This window comes from Heptranchias perlo, unplaced genomic scaffold (genome assembly GCF_035084215.1).
Source record: "Heptranchias perlo isolate sHepPer1 unplaced genomic scaffold, sHepPer1.hap1 HAP1_SCAFFOLD_1666, whole genome shotgun sequence".
Classification (NCBI taxonomy): domain Eukaryota; kingdom Metazoa; phylum Chordata; class Chondrichthyes; order Hexanchiformes; family Hexanchidae; genus Heptranchias; species Heptranchias perlo.
In genome coordinates, this window is record NW_027138932.1 from 1 (window position 1) to 26127 (window position 26127).

Here is a 26127-nt window from a genome sequence, read left to right on the forward strand (position 1 = left end):
TTTCTCCTCCCCCCCCCCCCCATTCTCCTCCCCCCCCCCCCATTCTCCTCCCCCCCCCCCCCATTCTCCCCCCCCCCCCCATTCTCTTCCCCCCCCCCCCATCTCTTCCCCCCCCCCCCATTCTCTTCCCCCCCCCCCCATTCTCTTCCCCCCCCCCCATTCTCCTCCCCCCCCCCCCCCATTCTCCTCCCCCCCCCCCCCCATTCTCCTCCCCCCCCCCCCCCCATTCTCCTCCCCCCCCCCCCCCATTCTCCTCCCCCCCCCCCCCATTCTCCTCCCCCCCCCCCCCATTCTCCTCCCCCCCCCCCCATTCTCCTCCCCCCCCCCCCATTCTCCTCCCCCCCCCCCCATTCTCCTCCCCCCCCCCCCCCATTCTCTTCCCCCCCCCCCCCATTCTCTTCCCCCCCCCCCATTCTCTTCCCCCCCCCCCATTCTCTTCCCCCCCCCCCATTCTCTTCCCCCCCCCCCCATTCTCTTCCCCCCCCCCCCCATTCTCTTCCCCCCCCCCCCCATTCTCTTCCCCCCCCCCCCATTCTCTTCCCCCCCCCCCATTCTCTTCCCCCCCCCCCCATTCTCTTCCCCCCCCCCCATTCTCTTCCCCCCCCCCCATTCTCTTCCCCCCCCCCCCCCCATTCTCCCCCCCCCCCCCCTACTTTAGTTACTTACTCAAAAATTCAATTAGGTTGGTTAGACATGACGTGTGCTTTACGAATCCATGTTGGCGCTCTCTATTTGACCCTGAGCTGAGCTTCCAACCCCGTGTCATCTCCATCATTAAGACCACCTTCTTAACATCACCCACCCCCCGCCCCAGCCTTAGCTCATCTGCTGCTGAACCAACACCTCATCCGTTTAAAAAGGAAGAGAGTAGTGAAGGTAATGGGTCCCTTAGAGGCTGAGAGGGGAGAAATTATAATAGGGAATAAGGAAATGGCAGAGATGTTAAACAAATATTGTGTATATGTATTCACAGTGAAAGACACAAAAAAATACCAGTAATAGTGGGGAACCAAGGGGGTCAATGAGAATGAGGAACTTAAAATAATAGAGGGTGCAAAATTCTTGATCGGTGTCCAGGAGAACTTTTTTAGCCAGTACGTGACAAGCCCAACAAGAGGGGATGCAATTCTAGATTTAGTCCTGGGAAATGAAGATGGGCAAGTGGGTGAAGTGACAGTGGGTGACCATATTGGGGATAGTGACCACAATTCAGTTAGTTTTAGCATTATTATGGAAAAGGACAGAGTTAAATCAGGAGTAAATATTTTAAATTAGGGGAAGGCAAATTTTACAGAACTAAGAGGTGATTTGGCAGAAGTGGACTGGACACAACTACTTGAGGAGAAATCAGTGGCAAACCAGTGGGAGGCACTAAAAAGTGAAATTCTACGGGTACAATGCAGACACGTCCCCTCAAAGAAAAAGGGTGGCACTGCCAAATTTAGAGCCCCCTGGTTGTCTAGAAGTATACGGGGCAAGATAAAGCAGAAAAAGAAAGCTTATGACTGTCACAGAAAACTAAATACTGCAGAAAGCCTAGAGGAGTATAGAAAGTACAGGGAGGCCGTAAAAAAGGAAATAAGGAGAGCAAAGAGAGGGCATGAAAAATATTAGCTAGTAAGATTAAAGAAAACCCAAAGATGTTTTATCAGTACATTAAGAACAAGAGGATAGCTGAGGAAAAGGTGGGACCTATCAGGGATGATAAGGGTAACTTGTGTGTAGAAGCAGAGGATGTGGGGAGGGTTTTAAATGAATATTTTGTCTCCGTATTCACAAGGGAAAGGGATGATCCAGACATAGTAGTTAAAGAGGAGAGGTGTGAAATATTGGATAAGGTAAACATAACGAGAGAGGAAGTACTAGAGGGACTGGAGTCCTTGAAAGTTGATAAGTCACCAGGGCCGGATGGATTGTTTCCTAGGCTATTGAAGGAAGCCAGGGAGGAAATAGCGGATGCTCAGGACTGGAAGACTGCAAACGTGTACCATTGTTTAAAAAGGGTACGAGGGAAAGGCCGAACAATTATAGGCCGGTCAGTCTTACCTCGGTGGTGGGCAAACTATTAGAATCAATACTGAGAGATAGGATAAACTGTCACTTGGAAAGGCATGGTTTAATCAGGGAGAGTCAGCATGGATTTGTTCAGGGAAGGTCATGCCTTACAAATCTGATTGAATTATTTGAGGAAGTGACCAGGAGGATTGATGAGGGTAGTGCAGTGGATGTTGTCTACATGGATTTTAGTAAGGCATTTGACAAGGTCCCAAATGGCAGACTGGTCAGAAAGGTAAAATCCCATGGGATACAGGGAAATGTGGTGAATTGGATCCAAAATTGGCTCAGCAACAGGAAACAAAGGGTAAAAGTCGATGGATGTCTTTGCGAATGGAAATCTGTTTCCAGTGGTGTGCCACAGGGCTCAGTGTTGGGTCCCTTGCTGTTTGTGATATATATTAATGATTTGGACTTGAATGTAGGGGGCATGATTGGCAAATTTGCCGATGACACAAAAATTGGCCGTGTAGTTGATAGTGAAGAGGATAGCTGTAGACTCCAAGAAGATATCAATGGGTTGGTGGAGTGGGCAAAAAAGTGGCAAATGGAGTTCAACTCGGAGAAGTGTGAGGTAATGCACTTAGGGAGGGCAAACAGTAAAAGGGAATACGCAGTAAACGGGAATATATTGAGAGGGGTAGAGGAAGTGAGAGACCTTGGAGTGCATGTGCACAGGTCCCTGAAGGTGGCAGTACAGGTAGATAAGGTTGTGAAGAAGGCATACGGAATGCTCTCTGTTATTAGCCGAGGTATAGAATACAAAAGCAGGGATGTAATGATGGAACTGTATAAAACGCTGGTGAGGCCACAGCTGGAGTATTGTGCGCAGTTCTGGTCACCACATTACAGGAAGGACATAATTGCTCTGGAGAGAGTGCAGAGAAGATTTACAAGAATGTTGCCAGGGCTTGAAAATTGCAGTAAAGGAGAGATTGGATAGGCTGGGGTTGTTTTCCTTGGAGCAGAGGAGGCTGAGGGGAGACTTGATTGAGGTGTACAAAATTATGAGGGGTCCAGATAGAGTAGACAGGAAGTACCTGTTTCTCCTAGCGGAGAGTTCAAGAACTGGAGGACATAGATTTAAGCTGATTGGCGGAAGGATTAGAGGGTACATGAGGAAAATCTTTTTTACCCAGAGCGTAGTGGCTGCCTGAATTGGTGGTGGAGGCAGACACTCTCAACTCTTTTATAAAGTACCTGGACCTGCACCTAAAGTGCTGAAAGCTGCAGAGCTACGGACTACGGACCGGGTGTTGGAAGGTGGGATTAGAATGGGTACCTGGTTGTTCTTTGAGTTGGCGCGGACACGATGGGCTGAATGGCCCCCTTCTGTGCTGTATCTTTTCTATGGTTTTAATATTAGTAAAGAAAAAGTACTTGAGAAATTAATGGGACTAAAAGCCGACAAATCCCCTGGACCAGATGGCCTACGTCCTAGGGTTCAGAAGAGGTGGCTGCAGAGATAGTGGATGTATTGGTTGTGATCTTCCAAAATTCTCTAGGTTTTGAAATGGTCCCAGCGGATTGGAAGGTAGCAAATGTTATCGCGCTATTCAAGAATGGAGGGAGAAAGAAAACAAGGAACTGTAGACCAGTTAGCCTGACATCGGTCGTTGGGAAAATGCTGGAATCCATTATTAAGGAAGTGGTAACAGGGCACTTAGAAAATCATAATATGATTAGGCAGAGTCAACATGGTTTTATGAAAGGGAAATTGTGTTTGACAAATTCAGTAGAGTTATTTGAGGATGTAACTAGCAGAGTAGATAAGGGAGAACCAGTGGATAGTGTATATTTGGATTTTCAAAAGGCATTCAATAAGGTGCCACGTAAAAGGTTATTATGCAAGATAAGGCTCATGGGGTTGGGGGTAATATATTAGCATGGATAGAGGATTGGTTAACGGACAGAAAACAGAGATTAGGGATAAATGGGTCATTTTCAGGTTGGCAGGCTGTAACTGGGGGAGGTGGGACCTTCCCAGGCCGGCGGGTTGCACCTCAACAGAGCTGGGACCAATGTCCTCATGGGGAGGTTCACTAGTGCTGTGGGGGAGGGTTTAAACTAATTTGACGGGGATGGGCACCAGGATGAGGATTTGAAAAGAGAAACAAGGTGCACAAAGGATTGGGAGAGACAGATAGCACTAGAGTAAGTAATAGTACAGTATTAGGTGGGATCAGATTAAGAGAGAATACAAGAAAGTCTAAGACGGGTTCACAGTTCATGTGTGTAAACGCACGAAGTGTGGTAAACAAGGTCGGTGAGCTGCAGGCACAAATAGCCACATGGGAATATGATGTTGTGGCGATAACGGAGACCTGTATCAAACAAGGGCAGGATTGGGTACTAAATATTCCTGGATACAAGGTGTTCAGGAAAGATAGGGAAGGAAAGAAAGTAGGGGTGGGTGTCAGTATTGATTAAGGAGAATATTGCAGTGCTGGAAAGAGAGGATGTCCTGGAGGGGTCAAGGACAGAATCTATTTGGTTAGAGTTAAGAAACAATCGAGGTGCCATTACACTACTGGGTGTATTCTATAGGCCACCAACTAGTGGGAATGATATAGAGGAGCACATTTGTAGGGAAATTACAGAGAGGTGCAAAAGCCATAGAGTAGTGATAATGGGGGACTTCAACTATCCTAATATAGACTGGGATAGTAATAGTGTAAAGGGCAGAGAGGGGGAAGAATTTCTGAAGTGTGTTCAGGATAACTTTCTTAATCAGTGCATTTCCGGCCCAATGAGGAAGGAGGCATTGCTGGATCTGGTTCTTGCGAATGAGGTGGGTCAAGTGGAGCAAGTGTCAGTGGGGGAACAGTGATCATAATATCATAAGGTTTAGAATAGCTATGGAAAAGGACATGGACCACTCTAGAGTAAAAATACTCAGTTGGAGGAGGGCCAATTTCAGTGGGTTGAGAAAGGATCTGGCCCGACTAAATCGGAATCAAACTTCGGCAGGCAAAACTGTAATCGAACATGGGCAGCCTTTAAAGAGGAGATGGATCGGGTACAGTCTAGGTACATTCCCACAAGGGGAAATGTAGGGCAACTAAAGCCAGAGCTCCCTGGATGACGAAAGAAATAGAGAATAAGATGAAGCGGAAAAAGGGGGCGTATGAGAGATATCAGGTTGATAATACAAGTGAGAACCAGGCTGAATATAGAAAGTTCAGAGGGGAAGTGAAAAGGGAAATAAGAGGGGCAAAGAGAGAGTATGAGAATAGACTGGTGACCAACATAACAGGGAATCCAAAAGTGCTCCATAGGCATATAAATAGTAAACGGGTAGTAAGAGGAGGGGTGGGACCGACTAGGAGATCTACGCATGGAGGCAGAGAGCATGGCCGAGGTACTAAATGAGTACTTTGCATCTGTCTTTACCAAAGAAGATGATGCTGCCAAAGTTACAGTAAAAGAGGAGGTAGTTGAGATTCTGGATGGGCAAAAAATTGATAAAGAGGTGGTACTAGAAAGACTGGCTGTACTTAAAGTAGATAAGTCACCCGGTTCGGATGGGATGCATCCTAGGTTGCTGAGGGAAGTAAGGGTGGAAATTGCGGAGGTACTGGCCATAATCTTCCAATCGTCCTTAGATAGGGGGGTGGTGCCAGAGGACTGGAGAATTGCAAATATTACACCCTTGTTCAAAAAAGGGTGTAGGGATAAACTCAGCAACTGCAGGCCAGTCAGTTTAACCTCGGTGGTGGTGAAACTTTTAGAAACGATAATCCGGGACAAAATTAATAGTCACTTGGACAAGTGTGGGTTAATAAAGGAATGCCAGCACGGATTTGTTAAAGGCAAAACATGTTTAACTAACTTGATTGCGTTTTTTGATGAGTTAACAGAGAGGGTTGATAAGGACAATTTGGTTGATGAGGTGTATATGTACTTCCAAAAGGTGTTTGATAAATGCTACATAACAGGCTTGTCATCAAAGTTGAAGCCCATGAAATAAAAGGGGCAATGGCAACATGGATACAAAATTGGATAAGAAACAGGAAACAGAGAGTAGTGGTGAACGGTTGTTTTTTGGTCTGGAGGGAGGTGTACAGTGGTGTTCCCCAGGGGTCGGTGCTGGGACAATTGCTTTTCTTGATACATATTAATGACTTGGACTTAAGTGTACAAGGCACAATTTCAAAATTTGCAGATGACACAAAACTTGGAAATGTAGTAAACAGCGAGGAGGATAGTGACAAGCTGGTGGAATGGGCGGACACGTGGCAGATGAAATTTAATGCAGAGAAGTGCGGAGTGATATATTTTCGCTGAAGGTGGCAGGGCAGGTTTAGGAAGGATGTGAAGGCCTTAGAGAGGGTGCATAAAAGATTTACTAGAATGGCTCTAGGGATGAGGGACTTCAGTTATGTGGATAGACTGGAGAAGCTGGGGTTGTTCTCCTTGGAGTAGAGAAAGTTGAGAGGAGATTTGAAAGAGGTGCTCAAAATCATGAGGGGTCTAGACAGAGTAGATAGAAACTGTTCCCATTGGCAGAAGTGTCGAGAACCAGACGACTCAGATTTAAGGTAATTGGCAAAAGAACCAAAGGCGTCATGAGGAAAAACTTTTTACGCAACGAGTGGTTAGGATCTGGAATGCACTGCCCGAGGGGGTGGTGGAGGCAGATTCAATCATGGCCTTCAAAAGGGAATTGGATAAGTACTTGAAGGTAAAAAAAAATTGCAGGCCACAGGGAAAGGACGGGGAGTGGGACTAGCTGGATTGCTCTTGCAGAGTTTCGGCATGGGCTCGACGAGCCGAATGGCCTTCTGTGCTGTATCCATTCTGTGATTCTATGATTCTAACTAGTGGGCTGACACAAGGATCAGTGCTTGGGCCTCAGCTATTTACAATGTACGCTAATGACTTAGGCGAAGGGACCGAGTGTAATGTATCCAAGTTTGCTGACGACACAAAGCTAGGTGGGAAAGTAAGCTGTGTGGAGGACACAAGGAGCCTGCAAAGGGATATGGACAGGTTAAGTGAGTGAGCAAGAAGGTGCCGGATGGAGTATAATGTGAGGTTATTCACTTTGGTGGGAAGAATAGAGAAACAGAATATTTTTTAAATGGTGAGGAACTATTGAATGTTGTTGTTCAGAGGGATTTGGGTGTCCTCATACTAGAAACACAAAGTTAGCATGCAGGTACAGCAAGCAATTAGGAAAGCAAATGGCATCCTGGCCTTTATTGTAAGGGGGTCGGAGTACAAGAGTAAGGAAGTATTGCTGCAATTGTACAGGGCTTTGGTGAGACCACACCTCACCTGTGTACAGTTTTAGTCCCCTTATCTAAGGAACGATATACTTGCAGTGTAACGAAGGTTCACTAGATTGATTCCTGGGATGAGAGGGTTGTCCTATGAGGAGACTTTCTGGAGTTTAGAAGAATGAGAGGTGATCTCATTGAAACATATAAGATTCTGAGGGGGCTTGACAGGGTAGATGCTGAGAGGTTGTTTCCCCTGGCTGGAGAGTTTAGAACTAGGGGGCATAGTCGCAGAATACGGGGTCATCCATTTAAGACTGAGTTGAGGAGGAATTTCTTTACTCGGAGGGTTGTGAATCTTTGGAATTCTCTACCCCAGAGGGCTGTGGATGCTGAGTCGTTGAGTATATTCAAGGCTGAGATAGATAGATTTTTGGACTCTAGGGGAATTAAGGGGTGTGGGGATCAGGTGGGAAAGTTGAGTTGATGTCAAAGATCAGCCATGATCTTATTAAATGGCGGAGCAGGCTCGAGGGGATTTGTGGCCTACTCCTGCTCCTATTTCTTACTCCTGTTCCTAAGTTCCTAAATAGGACGCCGCGGTTGTGAACAGTTTGTTTCAGCCTCAAAAAGTGGCCAGGGAGAGGGATGGAGGCGGTGGCTAGGGAACGGAGTTTGCGGAGGGGACCGAAGACAATGGCTTCGGTGTTACCAATATTTATTGGAGGAAATTTTTGCTCATCCAGTACTGGATGTTGGACAAGCATTGTGACAAATGAGAGATAGTGGAAGGGTCGAGAGAGGTGGTGGTGAGGTAGAGCTGGGTATCGTCAGTGTACATGTGGAACCTGACGTGTTTTCGGATGATGCTGCCGAGGGGCAGCATGTAGATGAGAAATAGGAGGGGGCCAAGGATCGATCCTTGGGGGACTCCAGAGGTAACAGTGAGGGAGCGGGAAGAGAAGTCATTGTAGGAGATTCTCTGGCTACGACTGGATGGATAGGAATGGAACCAGGCGAGCGCAGTCCCAACCAGCTGGATGACAGAGGAGAGGCGTTGGAGGAGGATGGTGTGGTCAACTGTGCCAAAGGCTGCAGGCAGGTCGAGAAGGATGAGGAGGGATAGTTTACCATCATCACAGTCACATAGGATGTCATTTGTGACTTTGATTCAGTACCATTTCAGTGCTGTAGCAGGGGTGGAAACCTGATGGTGGGATTCAAACATGGACTTGCTGGAAATCATAGAATCATAGAAAATTTACAGCACAAAAGGAGGCCATTCGGCCCATTGTGTCCACGCCGGCTGAGAAACAAGTCACCCAGCCTAATCCCACTTGCCCGCATTTGGTCCGTAGCCCTGCAGGTCACGGCTCTTCAGGTGCACATCCAGGTATTTTTAAAATGAGTTGAGGGTTTCTGCCTCTCCCACCCTCTCAGGCAGGGAGTTCCAGACCCCCACCACCCTCTGGGTGAAAAAATTTTCCTAATTTCCGCCCTAATCCTTCTACCAATCACTTTAAATCTATGCCCCCTGGTTATTGACCCCTCCGCTAAAGGAAATAGGTCCTTTCCTATCCACTCTATCTAGGCCCCTCATAATTTTGTACACCTCAATCAAATCACCCCTCAGCCTCCTCTGTTCCAAGGGAAACAACCCCAGCGAATCCAATCTGTCATCATAGCTAAAATTCTCCAGTCCTGGCAACATCCTCGCAAATCTCCTCTGCACCCTCTCTAGTGCAATCACATCCTTCCTGTAATGTGGTGACCAGAACTGTACCCAGTACTCAAGCTGTGGCCTAACTAGTGTTTTATACAGTTCCAGCATAACCTCCCTGCTCTTATATGGAAAGGTGGGCACGGATTTGGGAGGTGACAAAGCGTTCAAAGAGTTTGGAGAGGAAATGGAGGTTGGAGATGAGGGCAATAGTTTGCAAGGCGGGGGAGGTATCAGGAGGGGGGGTGATAACAGCAGATTTGAAAGGGAAGGGGGACAGTATATAAGTTTTTTAAAAATTCATTCTCAAATGTGGGCGTCGCTAGCAAGGCTGGCATTTATTGCCCATCCCTAGTTGCCCCTTGAGAAGGTGGTGGGTGTTCTTCTTGAACCGCTGCAGTCCGTGTGGTGAAGGTTCTCCCACAGTGCTGTTAGGTTGGGAGTTCCAGGATTTTGACCCAGTGACGATGAAGGAACGGCGATATATTTCCAAGTTGAGATGGTGTGTGATTCAGAGGGAAATTACTTTTTGAGTTATTATTGAATTTGCTTCCTCAACCCTTTCAGGCAGTGCTTTCCAGATCATCATGACTCGCTGAGTTAAAAAAAAAATGTTTCCTCATCTCCCCTCTGGTTCATTTGCCAATTACCTTAAATCTGTGTTCTCCAGTTACCGACCTTCCTGCCACTGGGAACAGTTTCTCCATCAAAACACTTCACAATTTTGAGCACCTCGATTAAATCTCCCCTTAACTTTCTCTGCTCTAAGGAGAACAATCCCAGCTTCTCCAATCTCTCCACATAACTGAAGTCCCTCATCCCTGGTACCATTCTAGTAAATCTCCTCTGCACCCTCTCTAAGTCCTTGACATCCAGGAAATGAAGAATAGATATTTGAGAAATAAAAATTGAAAAGAATGTGGGAAATAGGACTCTGGATATCTCTCAGAACCTGCACAGGAAGTAAAATTCTATGACTGAAATGTTTTCAAAAAATGTGCATTGTGTATGGAATTGACATAAAGTTGAGTGGCTGGTGTGATTGAACAGGTTTCGACAAGTGCTGAAACAAGAGGCAGAATCTATGGAGACCATTACCTTCACACCAGCACTGTATAAACAGAGGTACCAGATGGTGTTAGAACTGGTAGAGAGATACAAAGCAAGGAAGGTAAGTAGAAAACTGGACAGACGGTGGGAAATATTTAGGTGATTCTGTATCAATATAATATATGCATCAAACGGTTATATTGGTTATACTATTTATAAATTCTGATTAGATGCAGCTGCATATGAGTCTGTGGTGTAGCTACAAGGGGCTAATACTCCTTTAATATAGTTTGTGCTCGCAGCCAGTTGTAACTTGGATATAATGCTGCACCAGTTGTGTTCTCTTGCCCATGACTAGTCGGTACTTTACATTCTCCCAGAGTTGCTCTGAGGAGTTTGAGAAATGTGAAATAAAAGCTGAGAATGCTGGAAACACTCAGCAGGTCATAGAATCATAGAATGGTTACAGCACAGAAGGAGGCCATTCGGCCCGTCAAGCCCGTGCCGGCTCTTTATAAGAGCAATCCAGTTAGTCCCACTCCCCTGCTCTTTCTCCGTAGCCCTGCAAATTTTTTCCCTTCACGTACTTATCCAATTCCCTTTTGAAGGCCATGATTGAATCTAGGCATGAAGATAACAGGACAGGTAGATAAGGTGGTTAAGAAAGTATATGGGATACTTTCCTTTATTAGCTAAGGCATAGAATATAAGAGCAGGGAGGTTAGGGTAGATGTGTATAGAAAGTGCAGGGGTGAAATTAAAAAGGAAATTAGGAAAGCAAAGAGAGGACATGAAAAAATACTGGCAAGTAAAATTAAGGAGAACCCAAAGATGTTTTATAAGTACATAAAGAGCAAGAGGATAACTAAGGAAAGAGTAGGGCCTATTCGAGACCAAAAAGGTAAACTATGTGTGGAGGTGGAAGATGTGGGTATGGTTCTTAATGAATACTTTATGTCTGTTTTCACAAAAGAGGGGGACGATGCAGACGTTAAGGAGGAGGAGTGTGAAATATTGGATGGGATAAACGTAGTGAGAGAGGAAGTATTATTGGGTTTAGCATCATTGAAAGTAGATAAATCGCCAGGCCCGGATGAAATGTATCCCAGGCTGTTAAGAGAAGCGAGGGAGGAAATAGCGGAGGCTCTGACCATCATTTTCCAATCCTCCCTGGATACAGGCGTGGTGCCGGAGGATTGGAGGACTGCTAACATTGTACCGTTGTTTAAAAAGGGAGAGAGGGATAGACCGAGTAATTACAGGCCAGGCAGCCTTACCTCGGTGGTGGACAAATTATTGGAAACAATTTTGAGGGACAGGATAAATAGTCATTTAGAAAGGCACAGATTAATCAAGGACAGTCAGCGTGGATTTGTTAAGGGAAGGTCGTGTCTGACTAACTTGATTGAATTTTTTGAAGAGATAACAAGGGGCGTCGATGAGGGTAGTGTGTTTGATGTAGTTTACATGGAATTTAGCAAGGCTTTTGACAGGGTCCCACTTGGCAGACTGGTCAGAAAAGTAAAAACCCATGGGATTCAAAGGAAAGTGGCAAGTTAGATCCAAAATTGGCTGTGGCAGGAAGTAATGGTCAACGGGTGATGTTGTGACTGGAAGGCTGTTTCCAGTGGGGTCCTTTACTTTTTGCGGTATATATTAATGATTTAGACTTAAATGTAGCTGGCACAATTAAGAAGTTTGCAGATGATACAAAAATTGGCCGTGTGGTTGATAGTGAGAAGGAAAGCTGTAGACTGCAGGAAGTTATCAATGGACTGGTCAGGTGGGCAGAAAAGTGGCAAATGGAAATCAATCCTGCATCCTCTACCATCTAGGAGTAGAAGGGCAGCAGGCGCATGGAAGCACCACCATCTGCCTGTTCCCCTCCAAGCCACATACAATCCTGACTTGGAAGTATATCGCCGTTCCTTCATCGTCGCTGGGTCAAAATGCACTCCCTACCTAACCACTGTGGGAGAACCTTCACCGCATGGACTGCAGCGGTTCAAGAAGGTGGCTCACCCCCACCTTCTCGAGGGCAATTAGGGATGGGCAATAAATAATAACTTGCCAGTGATGCCCACATTCCATGAATGAATAAAAAAAAGAGCAGGGATGTTATGCTGGAACTGTATAAAACACTAGTTAGGCCACAGCTTGAGTACTACGTGCAGTTCTGGTCACCACATTACAGGAAAGATGTGATTGCACTGGAGAGGGTACGGAGGTGATTTATGAGGATGTTGCCAGGATTGGAGAATTTTAGCTAGTGGGATAAACTGGGCGACATGGACATGTTGGGCCGAAGGGCCTGTTTCCATGTTGTAACTTCTATGATTCTATGATTCTATAAGAAAGATTGGATAGGCTGGGGTTTTCTTCGGAACAGAGGAGGCTGAAGGGAGATTTAATTGAGGTGTATAAGATTACGAGGGGCATAGATAGAGTGGATAGGGAGGACCTATTTCCCTTAGCAGAGGGGCCAATAACCAGGGGGCATAGATTTAAAGTAATTGGTAGCAGGACTAGAGGGGATAAGGAGAAATTTTTTCACCCAGTGGGTGGTGGGGGTCTGGAACTCACTGCTTGAAAGGGTGGTAGAGGCAGAAACCCTCAACTCATTTAAAAAGTACCCGGATATGCACTTGAAGTGCTGTAACCTACAAGGCTATGGACCAAGAATTGGAAAGTGGGATTAGGTTGGATAGCTCTTTGCTGGCCGGCACAGACACGATGGGCCGAATCCCCCGCCCTATCCCCTTGGCCCTGCAAATATTTCCTTTCAAGTACTTACCCAGTTCCCTTTTGAAGGCCATGATTGAATCTGCCTCCACCACCAATTAGGAATGGGCAATAAATGCTGGCCTTGCCAGCGATGCCCACATCACATGAACAAATAAAAAAAAAACCCTCGGGTTGTTTTACACTGTGTGTAAAAAAAAAAAAAAGTTTTTCCTCATGTCACCTTTGGTTCTTTTGCTAATCACCTTAAATCTATGTCCTCTGGTTCTTGACCCTTCCGCCAATGGGAACAGTTTCTCTCTATCTACTCGGTCTAGACCCTTCATGATTTTGAATACCTCTATCAAATCTCCTCACAACCTTCTCTGTTCCAAGGAGAACAACCCCAGCTTCTCCAGTCTATCCACGTAACTAAAGTCCCTCATCCCTGGAATCATTCTAGTAAATCTCTTCTGCACCTTCTCTAACGCCTTCACATCTTTCCTAAAGTGCGGTGCCCAGAACTGGACACAATACTCCAGTTGTGGCCGAACCAGTGTTTTATAAAGGTTCATCATGACTTCCTTACTTTTGTACTCTGTGCCTCTATTTATAAAGCCCAGGACCCCGTATGTTTCTTTAACTGCTTTCTAATCCTACCCTGCCACCTCAACGATTTGTGCACATGTACCCCCAGATCTCTCTGTTCCTGCACCCCTTTTAGAATTGTGCCCTCTAGTTTATATTGCTTCTCCTCGTTCTTCCTACCAAAATGTATCATTTCGCATTTTTCTACTTTAAATTTCATCTTGAAGTCTATCACTATCCTCCTCACTGTTTACTACTGTTGAAAACTTAAACTTAATATTACCTATTATATACAATGCATTAACTCCCAAACACTTAATTCAGACAAGCAAGAATTTATTAAGAAACTTGTAGAAGTGGAAGTGTCCCTCAAACAATGGTTGATGATACGTCTTCGCTGAGTTCAAGAAACAGCTCATGTTTATACAGTTCAGTAACGACGCCCACCTGTCATAGAATATGGGCGTACACGTACATTCTTTATTGGTTCAGGTAGTTAGTCAATCAAAATAGGGAACCCACCCTCTGGTTCCCATGGCCGTCTCGATATTTTGGACACAGGCCTGGGAAAGTGCTTTTCCCTAAGAAACTGTCTTTATTATCAGTAAGTCTGTAGCTAGTCTCAAGGCTATATGGTCATTCATTTCTGTTAGTCAGACAGTTATCAGCACGTGAAAGCTCAAAGTAATTACACAATTGTGCTTCTGTGTGTTTTTCGTGAGAAACTATTATGTGAGCTTTAAATTGAATTAGCTGGTCAGTTAATATGGTCAAATATCCATCATGCATTTCTACATTCGTGGGTTAGGTGTATTAGAGAGGGTTGAGAAAGGCATGGATGTTAGGGAACTTGGGGAAATAAATAGTGATGTCTTGAGGAGTGTACATATTACAGAGAGGGAGGTGCTGGAAGTCTTAACGCGCATCAAGGTAGATAAATCTCCGGGACCTGATGAAATGTATCCCAGGACATTATGGGAGGTTAGGGAGGAAATTGCGGGTCCCCTCGCAGAGATATTTGAATCATCGACAGCTACAGGTGAGGTGCCTGAAGATTGGAGGGTAGCAAATGTTGTGCCTTTGTTTAAGAAGGGCGGCAGGGAAAAGCCTGGGAACTACAGACCGGTGAGCCTGACATCTGTAGTGGGTAAGTTGTTAGAGGGTATTCTGAGGGACAGGATCTACAGGCATTTGGAGAGTCAGGGACTGATTAGGAACAGTCAGCATGGTTTTGTGAGAGGAAAATCATGTCTCACGAATTTGATTGAGTTTTTTGAAGGGGTAACCAAGAAGATAGATGAGGGCTGTGCAGTAGACGTGGTCTACATGGACTTTAGCAAAGCCTTTGACAAGGTACTGCATGGTAGGTTGTTACATAAGGTTAAATCTCACGGGATCCAAGGTGAGGTAGCCAATTGGATACAAAATTGGATTGACGACAGAAGACAGAGGGTGGTTGTCGAGGGTTGTTTTTCAAACTGGAGGCCTGTGACCAGCGGTGTGCCTCAGGGATCGGTGCTGGGTCCACTGTTATTTGTTATTTATATTAATGATTTGGATGAGAATTTAGGAGGCATGGTTAGTAAGTTTGCAGCTGACACCAAGGTTGGTGGCATTGTGGACAGTGAAGAAGGTTATCTAGGATTGCAACGGGATCTTGATAAATTGGGCCAGTGGGCCGATGAATGGCAGATGGAGTTTAATTTAGATAAATGTGAGGTGATGCATTTTGGTAGATCGAATCGGGCCAGGACCTACTCCGTTAATGGTAGGGCGTTGGGGAGAGTTATGGAACAAAGAGATCAAGGAGTACAGGTTCATAGCTCCTTGAAAGTGGAGTCACAGGTGGATAGGATGGTGAAGAAGGCATTCGGCATGCTTGGTTTCATTGGTCAGAACATTGAATACAGGAGTTGGGCTGTCTTGTTGAAGTTGTACAAGACATTAGTAAGGCCACACTTGGAATACCGTGTACAGTTCTGGTCACCCTATTATAGAAAGGATATTATTAAACTAGAAAGAGTGCAGAAAAGATTTACTAGGATGCTACCGGGACTTGATGGTTTGACTTATAGGGAGAGGTTAGATAGACTGGGACTTTTTTCCCTGGAGAGTAGGAGGTTAAGGGGTGATCTTATAGAAGTCTATAAAATAATGAGGGGCATAGATAAGGTAGATAGTCAAAATCTTTTCCCAAAGGTAGGGGAGTCTATAACGAGGGGGCATAGATTTAAGGTGAGAGGGGAGAGATACAAAAGGGTCCACAGGGGCAATTTTTTCACTCAAAGGGTGGTGAGTGTCTGGAACGAGCTGCCAGAGGCAGTAGTAGAGGCGGGTACAATTTTGTCTTTTAAAAAGCATTTGGACAGTTACATGGGTAAGATGGGTATAGAGGGATATGGGCCAAGTGCAGGCAATTGGGACTAGCTTAGTGGTATAAACTGGGCGACATGGACATGTTGGGCCGAAGGGCCTGTTTCCATGTTGTAACTTCTATGATTCTATGAATATGGTCAGGTATCTCTTTATACATTTCCACACTACCCTTCCAAGTTTTGTGTCATCTGCAAATTTTGAAATTGTGTCCTGTACACCCAAGTCTAAGTCATTAATATATATCAGGAAAAGCAGTGGTCCTCGTACCGACCCCTGGGTAACACCAGTCCAAGAAACAACCGTTCACCACTACTCTGTTTCCTGTTACTTAGCCAATTTTGTAATGATTTTTCTTTGATTCATTCATGGGATGTGGGTGGCATTTATTGCCCATCCCTAGTTGCCCCTTGAGAAGGTGGTGGTGAGCTGCCGCCTTGAACCTCTGCAGTCCGTGTGGTGACTGTTTTCCCACAGTGCTGTTAGGTAGGGAGTTTCTTCATCGTCACTGGGTCAAAATCCTGGAACGGCGATATATTTCCAAGTCAGGATGGTGTGTGACTTGGAGGAGAACGTGCGGTTCCCCTCCAAGTCACACACCATCCCGACTTGGAAATATATCGCCGTTCCTTCATTGTCGCTGGGTCAAAATCCTGGAACTCCCTTCCTAACAGCACTGTGGGAGAACCTTCACCACACGGACTGCAGCGGTTCAAGAAGGCGGCTCACCACCACCTTCTCGAGGGCAATTAGGGATGGGCAATAAATACCGGCCTTGCCAGCGACGCCCACATCCCGTGAACGAATAAAAAAAAAAGGTGGTGGCGTTCCCATGTGCCTGCTGCCCTTGTCCTTCTAGGTGGTAGAGGTACATGCCTGTAGAAGACTTTTGGATTCTCTTTTACATTAGCTGCCAGTCTATTCTCAAACTCTCTTTTTGCCCCTTTTATTTCCTTTCTCGCTTCCCTTCTGAACTTTCTAGATTCAGCCTAGTTCTCACTTGTATTATCAAACTGACATCTGTCATACGGCCCTTTGTTCTGCTTCATCTTACTTGCTATCTCTTTCGTCATCCAGGGAGCTCTGGCTTTAGTTGCCTCGTGGGAATGTACTTAGACTGTACCCGAACTATCTCCTCCTTAAAGGCCGCCCACTGTTCAATTACAGTTTTGCCTGCCAATCTTTGATTCCAATTTACCCGGGCCGGATCTGTTCTCATCCCCCTGAAATTGGCCCTCCTCTAATTGAGTATTTTTACTCTAGAGTGGTCCATGTCCTTTTCCATAACTATTCTAAACCTTATGATACTATGATCGCTGTTTCCTAAATGTTCCCCCACTGACATTCGCTCCACTGGGCCCACCTCATTCGCCTGAACCAGACCTAGCAATGCCTCCTACCGGAAACGTGCTGGTCAAGAAAGTTCTCCTGAACACACTTCAAAAATTCCACCCCCTCTTTGCCCTTTACACTATTACTATCCCAGTCTATATAAGCTTAGCTCTATAGCTCTTGCACCTCTCTGTAATTTCCCTGCAAGTTTGCTCCTCTGTATCGTTCCCACTATTTGGTGCTCTATAGAATACATCCAGTAGTGTAATGGCACCTCTATTGTTTCTTAACTCTAACCCAATAGATTCTGTCCTTGACCCCTCCAGGACATCCTCTCTCTCCAGCACTGCAATATTCTCCTTAATCAATACTGCCACCCCCACCCCCCTCCTCCTTTCTTTCCTTCCTTATCTTTCCTGAGTACCTTGTTTCCAGGAATATTTAGTACCCAATCCTGCCCTTGTTTGAGTCTCCGTTATCGGCACAATATCATATTCCCATGTGGCTAATTGGACCTGCAGCTCACCAACCTTGTTTAATATGCTTCGTGCGTTTACACACATGAACTGTAAACCTATCTTAGACCTTCTTGTATTCTCTCTTAATCTGATCCCACTTAACACCGTACTATTACTTACTCTAGTGCTATCTGTCTCTCCCAATCCTTTGTGCACCTTGTTTCTCCTTTCCAATGCTACATCTTGGTGGCCACCCTTCTGCCAAATTAGTTTGAACCCTCCCCCACAGCACTAGTGAACCACCTCGTGAGGACATTGGTCTCGGCTCTGTTGAGTTGCAACCTGTCCGGCCTGTACAAGTCCCACCTCCTCCAGGACTGGTCCCAATGCCCCAGGAATCTAAAGCCCTCCCTCCTGCACCATCTCTCCAGCCACGCATTCATCTGCTCTATCCTCCTATTTCTATACTCACTAGCGCGTGGCACTGGGAGTAATCCGGAGATTACTACCTTTGAGGTCCTGCTTATTAATCTCTTTCCTAACTCCCTAAAATCATCCTGCAGGACCGCATCCGTCTTTCTGCCTATGTCGTTGGTACCGATGTGGACCACGACCCCTGGCTGTTCACCCTCCCCCTCCAGAATGTTCTGCAGCCGCTCAGTGTCATACTTTGCCTCCCTGGTGCCAGGGTCAAGGAACATCCTGAAATACCTGTCTGTTCCCCTAACTATAGAATCCCCTATCACTATTGCTCTCCTGACCTTTCTCCTCCCCTCCTGTACAGCTGAGCCACCCATGGTGCTGTGGACTTGGCTCTGGCTGCACTCCCCAGAGGAACCCTCTCCCTCACCAGTATTCACCAGTTAGAGAGTGAGATGCACTCTGGGGACTCCTGCATTACATGCCTGGTCCTCCTTGTCTGTCTGGCGGTCACCCAGTCCCTCTCTGCCTGCACTCTCTTAAGCTGCGGGGTGACCACCTCCAGAAATGTGCTTTCCACGTCGCTCTCAGTCTCACTGATGCACTGCAGTGACGCCAGCTGCTGTACAAGCTCTGAAACTCTGAGCTCGAGCTCCTCCAGCTGACGACACTTCCTGCACCTGTGACCGTCCAGGACATGGGACGCATCCTGGAGTTCCCACATGGCACAGGATGTGCATTAGGGTTAGGTCTGACAGGTCTGCATTCGACAGGTCTGAGGTGCCCTGCCATGCCTCTATTTATTAGATTACTACTCAACTTAACAGAAATAAACTGAAGACTTACAATGCTGTTATTATTAATTTACTTGCTGTTTACTTACCCTGATCCAGGGAACTGGATAAGTACTTAAAAGGAAAAAATTTGCAGGGCTACGGGGATAGGGCAGGGGAGTGGGATTAGCTGGATGGTTCTTGCATAGAGCCGGCACGGACTCGATGGGCTGAATGGCCGCCTTCTATCCTGTAACCTTTCTATGATTAACCTACATCTTTATAATTTCCCAGCTCTTAGTGTAAACCAATTTAGAGGAAAAAAACAGTAATACTCACCAACCAATCAATTACCTGCTGTCCTGTGACATTACTCCCAGATTTTTGTTGTTGTTTTCGGTCTTGGTTTTCCCTCAGGTTCGCTCCACTCCGCCGGTACCTCGGGAAGAGGCCTCTTCCCCCGTTCTTTGTGGGCCCGCTGCCGCTCAGGTCCGCCGGTACCTCGGGAAGAGGCCTCTTCCCCCGTTCTTTGTGGGCCCGCTGCCGCTCAGGTCCGGTCTGCTCTGCTGCCGCCGGTACCTCTGTGCAGTTGACTTAGAACTGAACTTGCCACCTGCTTGTTTGTATGGCTTAATTCAGCTTCCAAGTATTTCCATTTAGAAACTTTTACATGTAGGATATGACCTGTATTTTAGCATTGAATCCACTAAAGATGATATGGCTCTTTGGAGCATGCTTACCTTTTCATTACTGGTGCCCAAGTGATTGGTCTGCTTTTAGATCTGTTGATGTTTCTTTCAATGGTTCTTTCTCACTTTTCACTACTTTGCTGAGCATAAGCAAATATTCAGAAACTGGAAAAATATCTGTTCCTTGGACACCAGTGATAGGGCGTGCTGCAAAAGATGCGACCCTGGTATCTCTGTCCCACTGAGTAGCAGCTGAGATAGATGATATATACAGCTCCCGAGGAAACCCCAAATAAAACAACAACTTGCAATTATATAGAGCTTTTAACTTAGTCAAACAAATGTTAGGGGTTACAGGGAGCGGGCAGGGAATTGGACATGAATTTAGATTTGAGGTTAGGATCAGATCAGCCATGATCTTATTAAATGGCGGAGCAGGCTCGAAGGGCCGATTGGCCTACTCCTGCTCCTGCTCCTATTTCTTATGTATAAGGAGAACTAGTTTTGTCTTTTAAAATATTTGAATGATTGATGTGACAGCTCGTCAGTTCTGTAAAATGCACAGCTATGGGGCAGTTAATTAATAATAAACTGTTTGTTTCCTATTTTCAGGTAGTAGATTTGGGATGTGCTGAATGCACACTTCTGTCACGTTTGAAATTCTGCAGCTGTGTTGAAGTTCTTGTTGGAGTGGATACAGACTTGGAACTGCTGAAGGAAAAAATGTAATGTTTTTTTGATAAATGCTTATCTAAAAATATCCAGCAGCATTGGAAATTATTGTGTTGATTCCCTTCCTCCTATTAGGAAGATGCTTTGTCTACCTTCTTAGATTTGAACTGTGAAAGTGCCTAAAAGAGGGGAAGAGTTTTGCTGAATGATTTATGAAATTAGCAATTCTGCAGGAATATAAGAACATAAGAAACAGGCGCAGGAGTAGGCCATACCGTCCCTCGAGCCTGCTCCGACATTCAATCAGATCATGGCTGATTTGCGACTTCAACTCCACTTTCACGCCCTTGATTCCCTTAGATTCCAAAAATCTATCGATCTCAGCCTTGAATATATTCAATGACTGAGCATCCACAGCCCCCTGGCGTAGAGAATTCCAAAGATTCACAACCCTCTCAGTGAAGAAATTCCTCCTCATCTAAGTCTTAAATGGCCGACCCCTTACCCTGAGACTATGCCCTCTAGTTCTAGACTCTCCAGTCATGGGAAACAACCTCTCAGCATCTACCCTGTCAAGCCCTCTCAGAATCTTATAATTTTCAATGAGATCACCTCTCATTCTTCTAAACTCCAGAGAGTATCAGTCCATTCTACTCATTCTCTCTTCATAGGACAACCCTCTCATCCCAGGAATCAATCTAGTGAACCTTCGTTCCCCCTCCTCTAAGGCAAGTATATCCTTCCTTAGGTAAGGAAGTAGTAAATAATGAATCCTGGTCAGAATAATGAAATAGGACCTAGATCTGACCCAACCATCTTGATGTAACTTTATTTACTATTTGAATATTTCATAGGAACAGGAGTAGGCCATTTAGCCCCTCAAACCTGTTCCGCCATTCATGGAGATCATGGCTGATTGTGAATTTCATGTAGGTAACTGTTGTGTTCCTGGGGTCCAAGCTCCTTTCCTGACTTCAGGATTTAACTTCCTACATCCCTTGGGGACTGAATTTCCTTTGCATCCTTCAAATTATGACACTGACTTCATAAAATGCTGCTGCTGGACATTTATTTTCAGGAGAATTCTTTCTACATTTGTAATATCAGAACAAACTTTTTTGTTTAAAAATGGGATGTTGTATTTTACTTCTGATGCAACAATATCATTGTGCTCCTGAAAGATTAATAACCGAGGGTTGCTTTCCACTTGTGTGCCTTGCAGGTATCGACTCTCTCCCCTGCCGTGCGACTATCTGCAGCCTCGAGGCTCCCTGTTAACGGTGAGGTTGTATCATGGATCAGTAGCTGTGAAGGACTCCTGTATGTTGGACTGTGACTTTGTTTCCTGTATTGAATTGTACGTATTTATTGTAGCAAAAGGAATAATTGTCAATTGACCCTTGCTTTATTTGATCCTTGTACATTTGTTTAGCAGCTGAAATGGATGGTACATAGAGCTAGGCCAACAGGGACTTTGCTTGTTATATAAAATAAAGAATCTGGTAACTATTGTAGAACTTTTGAGTTCTACAACGTGTTTCGATACGCTGGGTGAGTTATCTTGAAATCGATTAGTGAAAGATGAGAAGGAGGTCTTGCTTATTTCATGTGATTAAGTGTTTTGCCGAGGCTGGGATTCTGTCGCTATGAAGCTAAGGGATGGTGTGTAATCATTGACCTGGATTACACTACCTAAAAAGCAGAGACTTTGATTTGGATCGATCCATGACTGCATTGTGAATGAATCCATTGACATCTGGTGCTGACAGCAACCGGCCATTGAGCAGCAACTCCCTCACTCGCATCAAGGCCCCCCCCCCGACCAGTTATACATAATCACTGGCATCAAGACCCCCCCCCGACCAGTTATACATAATCACTGGCAGCAAGACCCCCCCCCCCGACCAGTTATACATAATCACTGGCATCAAGGCCCCCCCCCCACCAGTTATACATAATCACTGGCATCAAGGCCCCCCCCCACCAGTTATACATAATCACTCGCATCAAGGCCCCCCCCCCCACCAGTTATACATAATCACTGGCATCAAGACCCCCCCCCCCCACCAGTTATACATAATCACTGGCATCAAGGCCCCCCCCCGACCAGTTATACATAATCACTGGCATCAAGGCCCCCCCCCGACCAGTTATACATAATCACTGGCATCAAGGCCCCCCCCCGACCAGTTATACATAATCACTGGCATCAAGACCCCCCCCCCCACCAGTTATACATAATCACTGGCATCAAGGCCCCCCCCCGACCAGTTATACATAATCACTGGCATCAAGACCCCCCCCCCCGACCAGTTATACATAATCACTGGCATCAAGACCCCCCCCCCCGACCAGTTATACATAATCACTGGCATCAAGGCCCCCCCCCCCACCAGTTATACATAATCACTGGCATCAAGACCCCCCCCGACCAGTTATACATAATCACTGGCATCAAGACCCCCCCCCGACCAGTTATACATAATCACTGGCATCAAGACCCCCCCCCGACCAGTTATACATAATCACTGGCATCAAGACCCCCCCCCGACCAGTTATACATAATCACTGGCATCAAGACGCCCCCCCCCGACCAGTTATACATAATCACTGGCATCAAGGCCCCCCCCCGACCAGTTATACATAATCACTGGCATCAAGACCCCCCCCGACCAGTTATACATAATCACTGGCATCAAGACCCCCCCCCCCGACCAGTTATACATAATCACTGGCATCAAGACCCCCCCCGACCAGTTATACATAATCACTGGCATCAAGACCCCCCCCCCGACCAGTTATACATAATCACTGGCATCAAGACCCCCCCCGACCAGTTATACATAATCACTGGCATCAAGGCCCCCCCCCCCCGACCAGTTATACATAATCACTGGCATCAAGACCCCCCCCGACCAGTTATACATAATCACTGGCATCAAGACCCCCCCCCCGACCAGTTATACATAATCACTGGCATCAAGACCCCCCCCGACCAGTTATACATAATCACTGGCATCAAGGCCCCCCCCCCCGACCAGTTATACATAATCACTGGCATCAAGGCCCCCCGACCAGTTATACATAATCACTGGCATCAAGGCCCCCCGACCAGTTATACATAATCACTGGCATCAAGGCCCCCCCCCGACCAGTTATACATAATCACTGGCATCAAGGACCCCCCCCGACCAGTTATACATAATCACTGGCATCAAGGCCCCCCCCCCCCCCGACCAGTTATACATAATCACTGGCATCAAGGCCCCCCCCCCCCCCCGACCAGTTATACATAATCACTGGCATCAAGGACCCCCCCGACCAGTTATACATAATCACTGGCATCAAGGCCCCCCCCCCCGACCAGTTATACATAATCACTGGCATCAAGGCCCCCCCCCCCCCCGACCAGTTATACATAATCACCGGCATCAAGGCCCCCCCCCCCGACCAGTTATACATAATCACTGGCATCAAGGCCCCCCCCCCCCCGACCAGTTATACATAATCACTGGCATCAAGGCCCCCCCCCGACCAGTTATACATAATCACTGGCATCAAGACCCCCCCCCGACCAGTTATACATAATCACTGGCATCAAGGCCCCCCCCCCCGACCAGTTATACATAATCACTGGCATCAAGACCCCCCCCCCGACCAGTTATACATAATCACCGGCATCAAGACCCCCCCCGACCAGTTATACATAATCACTGGCATCAAGACCCCCCCCGACCAGTTATACATAATCACTGGCATCAAGGCCCCCCCCCCCCCGACCAGTTATACATAATCACTGGCATCAAGACCCCCCCCGACCAGTTATACATAATCACCGGCATCAAGACCCCCCCCGACCAGTTATACATAATCACTGGCATCAAGACCCCCCCCCGACCAGTTATACATAATCACCGGCATCAAGACCCCCCCCACCAGTTATCATAGAATCATAGAAGTTACAACATGGAAACAGGCCCTTCGGCCCAACATGTCCATGTCGCCCAGTTTATACCACTAAGCTAGTCCCAATTGCCTGCACTTGGCCCATATCCCTCTATACCCATCTTACCCATGTAACTGTCCAAATGCTTTTTAAAAGACAAAATTGTACCCGCCTCTACTACTGCCTCTGGCAGCTCGTTCCAGACACTCACCACCCTTTGAGTGAAAAAATTGCCCCTCTGGACCCTTTTGTATCTCTCCCCTCTCACCTTAAATCTATGTCCCCTCGTTATAGACTCCCCTACCTTTGGGAAAAGATTTTGACTATTTACCTTATCTATGCCCCTCATTATTTTATAGACTTGTATAAGATCACCCCTTAACCTCCTACTCTCCAGGGAAAAAAGTCCCAGTCTATCCAACCTCTCCCTATAAGTCAAACCATCAAGTCCCGGTAGCATCCTAGTAAATCTTTTCTGCACTCTTTCTAGTTTAATAATATCCTTTCTATAATAGGGTGACCAGAACTGTACACGGTATTCCAAGTGTGGCCTAACTAATGTCTTGTACAACTTCAACAAGACAGCCCAACTCCTGTATTCAATGTTCTGACCAATGAAACCAAGCATGCTGAATGCCTTCTTCACCATCCTATCCACCTGTGACTCCACTTTCAAGGAGCTATGAACCTGCACTCCTAGATCTCTTTTTTCTATAACTGTCCCCAATGCCCTACCATTAACGGAGTAGGTCCTGGCCCGATTCGATCTACCAAAATGCATCACCTCACATTTATCTAAATTAAAATCCAACTGCCATTCATCGGCCCACTGGCCCAATTTATCAAGATCCCGTTGCAATCCTAGATAACCTTCTTCACTGTCCACAATGCCACCAATCTTGGTGTCATCTGCAAACTTACTAACCATGCCTCCTAAATTCTCATCCAAATCATTAATATAAATAACAAATAACAGCGGACCCAGCACCGATCCCCTGAGGCACACTGCTGGACACAGGCATCCAGTTGAAAAACAACCCTCTACAACCACCCTCTGTCTTCTGTCGTCAATCCAATTTTGTATCCAATTGACTACCTCACCTTGGATCCCATGAGATTAACCTTATGTAACAACCTACCATGCGGTACCTTGTCAAAGGCTTTGCTAAAGTCCATGTAGACCACGTCTACTGCACAGCCCTCATCTATCTTCTTGGTTACCCCTTCAAAAAACTCAATCAAATTCGTGAGACATGATTTTCCTCTCACAAAACCATGCTGACTGTTCCTAATCAGTCCCTGCCTCTCCAAATGCCTGTAGATTCTGTCCTCAGAATACCCTCTAACAACTTACCCACTACAGATGTCAGGCTCACTGGTCTGTAGTTCCCAGGCTTTTCCCTGCCGCCCTTCTTAAACAAAGGCACAACATTTGCTACCCTCCAATCTTCAGGCACCTCACCTGTAGCTGTTGTTATACATAATCACTGCATCAAGGCCCCCCCCCCCCCCGACCAGTTATACATAATCACTGGCATCAAGGCCCCCCCCCGACCAGTTATACATAATCACTGGCATCAAGGCCCCCCCCCGACCAGTTATACATAATCACTGGCATCAAGACCCCCCCCCGACCAGTTATACATAATCACTGGCATCAAGGCCCCCCCCCGACCAGTTATACATAATCACTGGCATCAAGGCCCCCCCCCCGACCAGTTATACATAATCACTGGCATCAAGACCCCCCCGACCAGTTATACATAATCACTGGCATCAAGGCCCCCCCCCGACCAGTTATACATAATCACTGGCATCAAGGCCCCCCCCCGACCAGTTATACATAATCACTGGCATCAAGGCCCCCCCCCCGACCAGTTATACATAATCACTGGCATCAAGGCCCCCCCCCGACCAGTTATACATAATCACTGGCATCAAGACCCCCCCCCGACCAGTTATACATAATCACTGGCATCAAGGCCCCCCCCCCGACCAGTTATACATAATCACTGGCATCAAGACCCCCCCCCCGACCAGTTATACATAATCACTGGCATCAAGACCCCCCCCGACCAGTTATACATAATCACTGGCATCAAGGCCCC

General features: G+C 46.4%; 1 protein-coding gene across 2 annotated transcripts; it reads left to right on the plus strand.

Annotated features, from left to right (window-relative positions):
* The first annotated feature begins 671 nt into the window (after positions 1-671).
* On the plus strand, positions 672-21724 carry LOC137309481 (small RNA 2'-O-methyltransferase-like). 2 transcript variants are annotated; one of them, XM_067977679.1, is made up of 4 exons: positions 672-876; positions 10048-10168; positions 20014-20126; positions 21296-21724. In XM_067977679.1, exons 2-4 carry the CDS (start codon positions 10082-10084, stop codon positions 21468-21470), a joined length of 375 nt encoding a protein of 124 aa, XP_067833780.1. In that variant the 5' UTR covers positions 672-876; positions 10048-10081; the 3' UTR covers positions 21471-21724. The 2 variants fall into 2 exon arrangements, with proteins under 2 accessions (XP_067833780.1, XP_067833781.1); XM_067977680.1 differs by lacking the exon at positions 672-876 and adding an exon at positions 1929-2003.
* The last annotated feature ends 4403 nt before the right edge of the window (positions 21725-26127 follow it).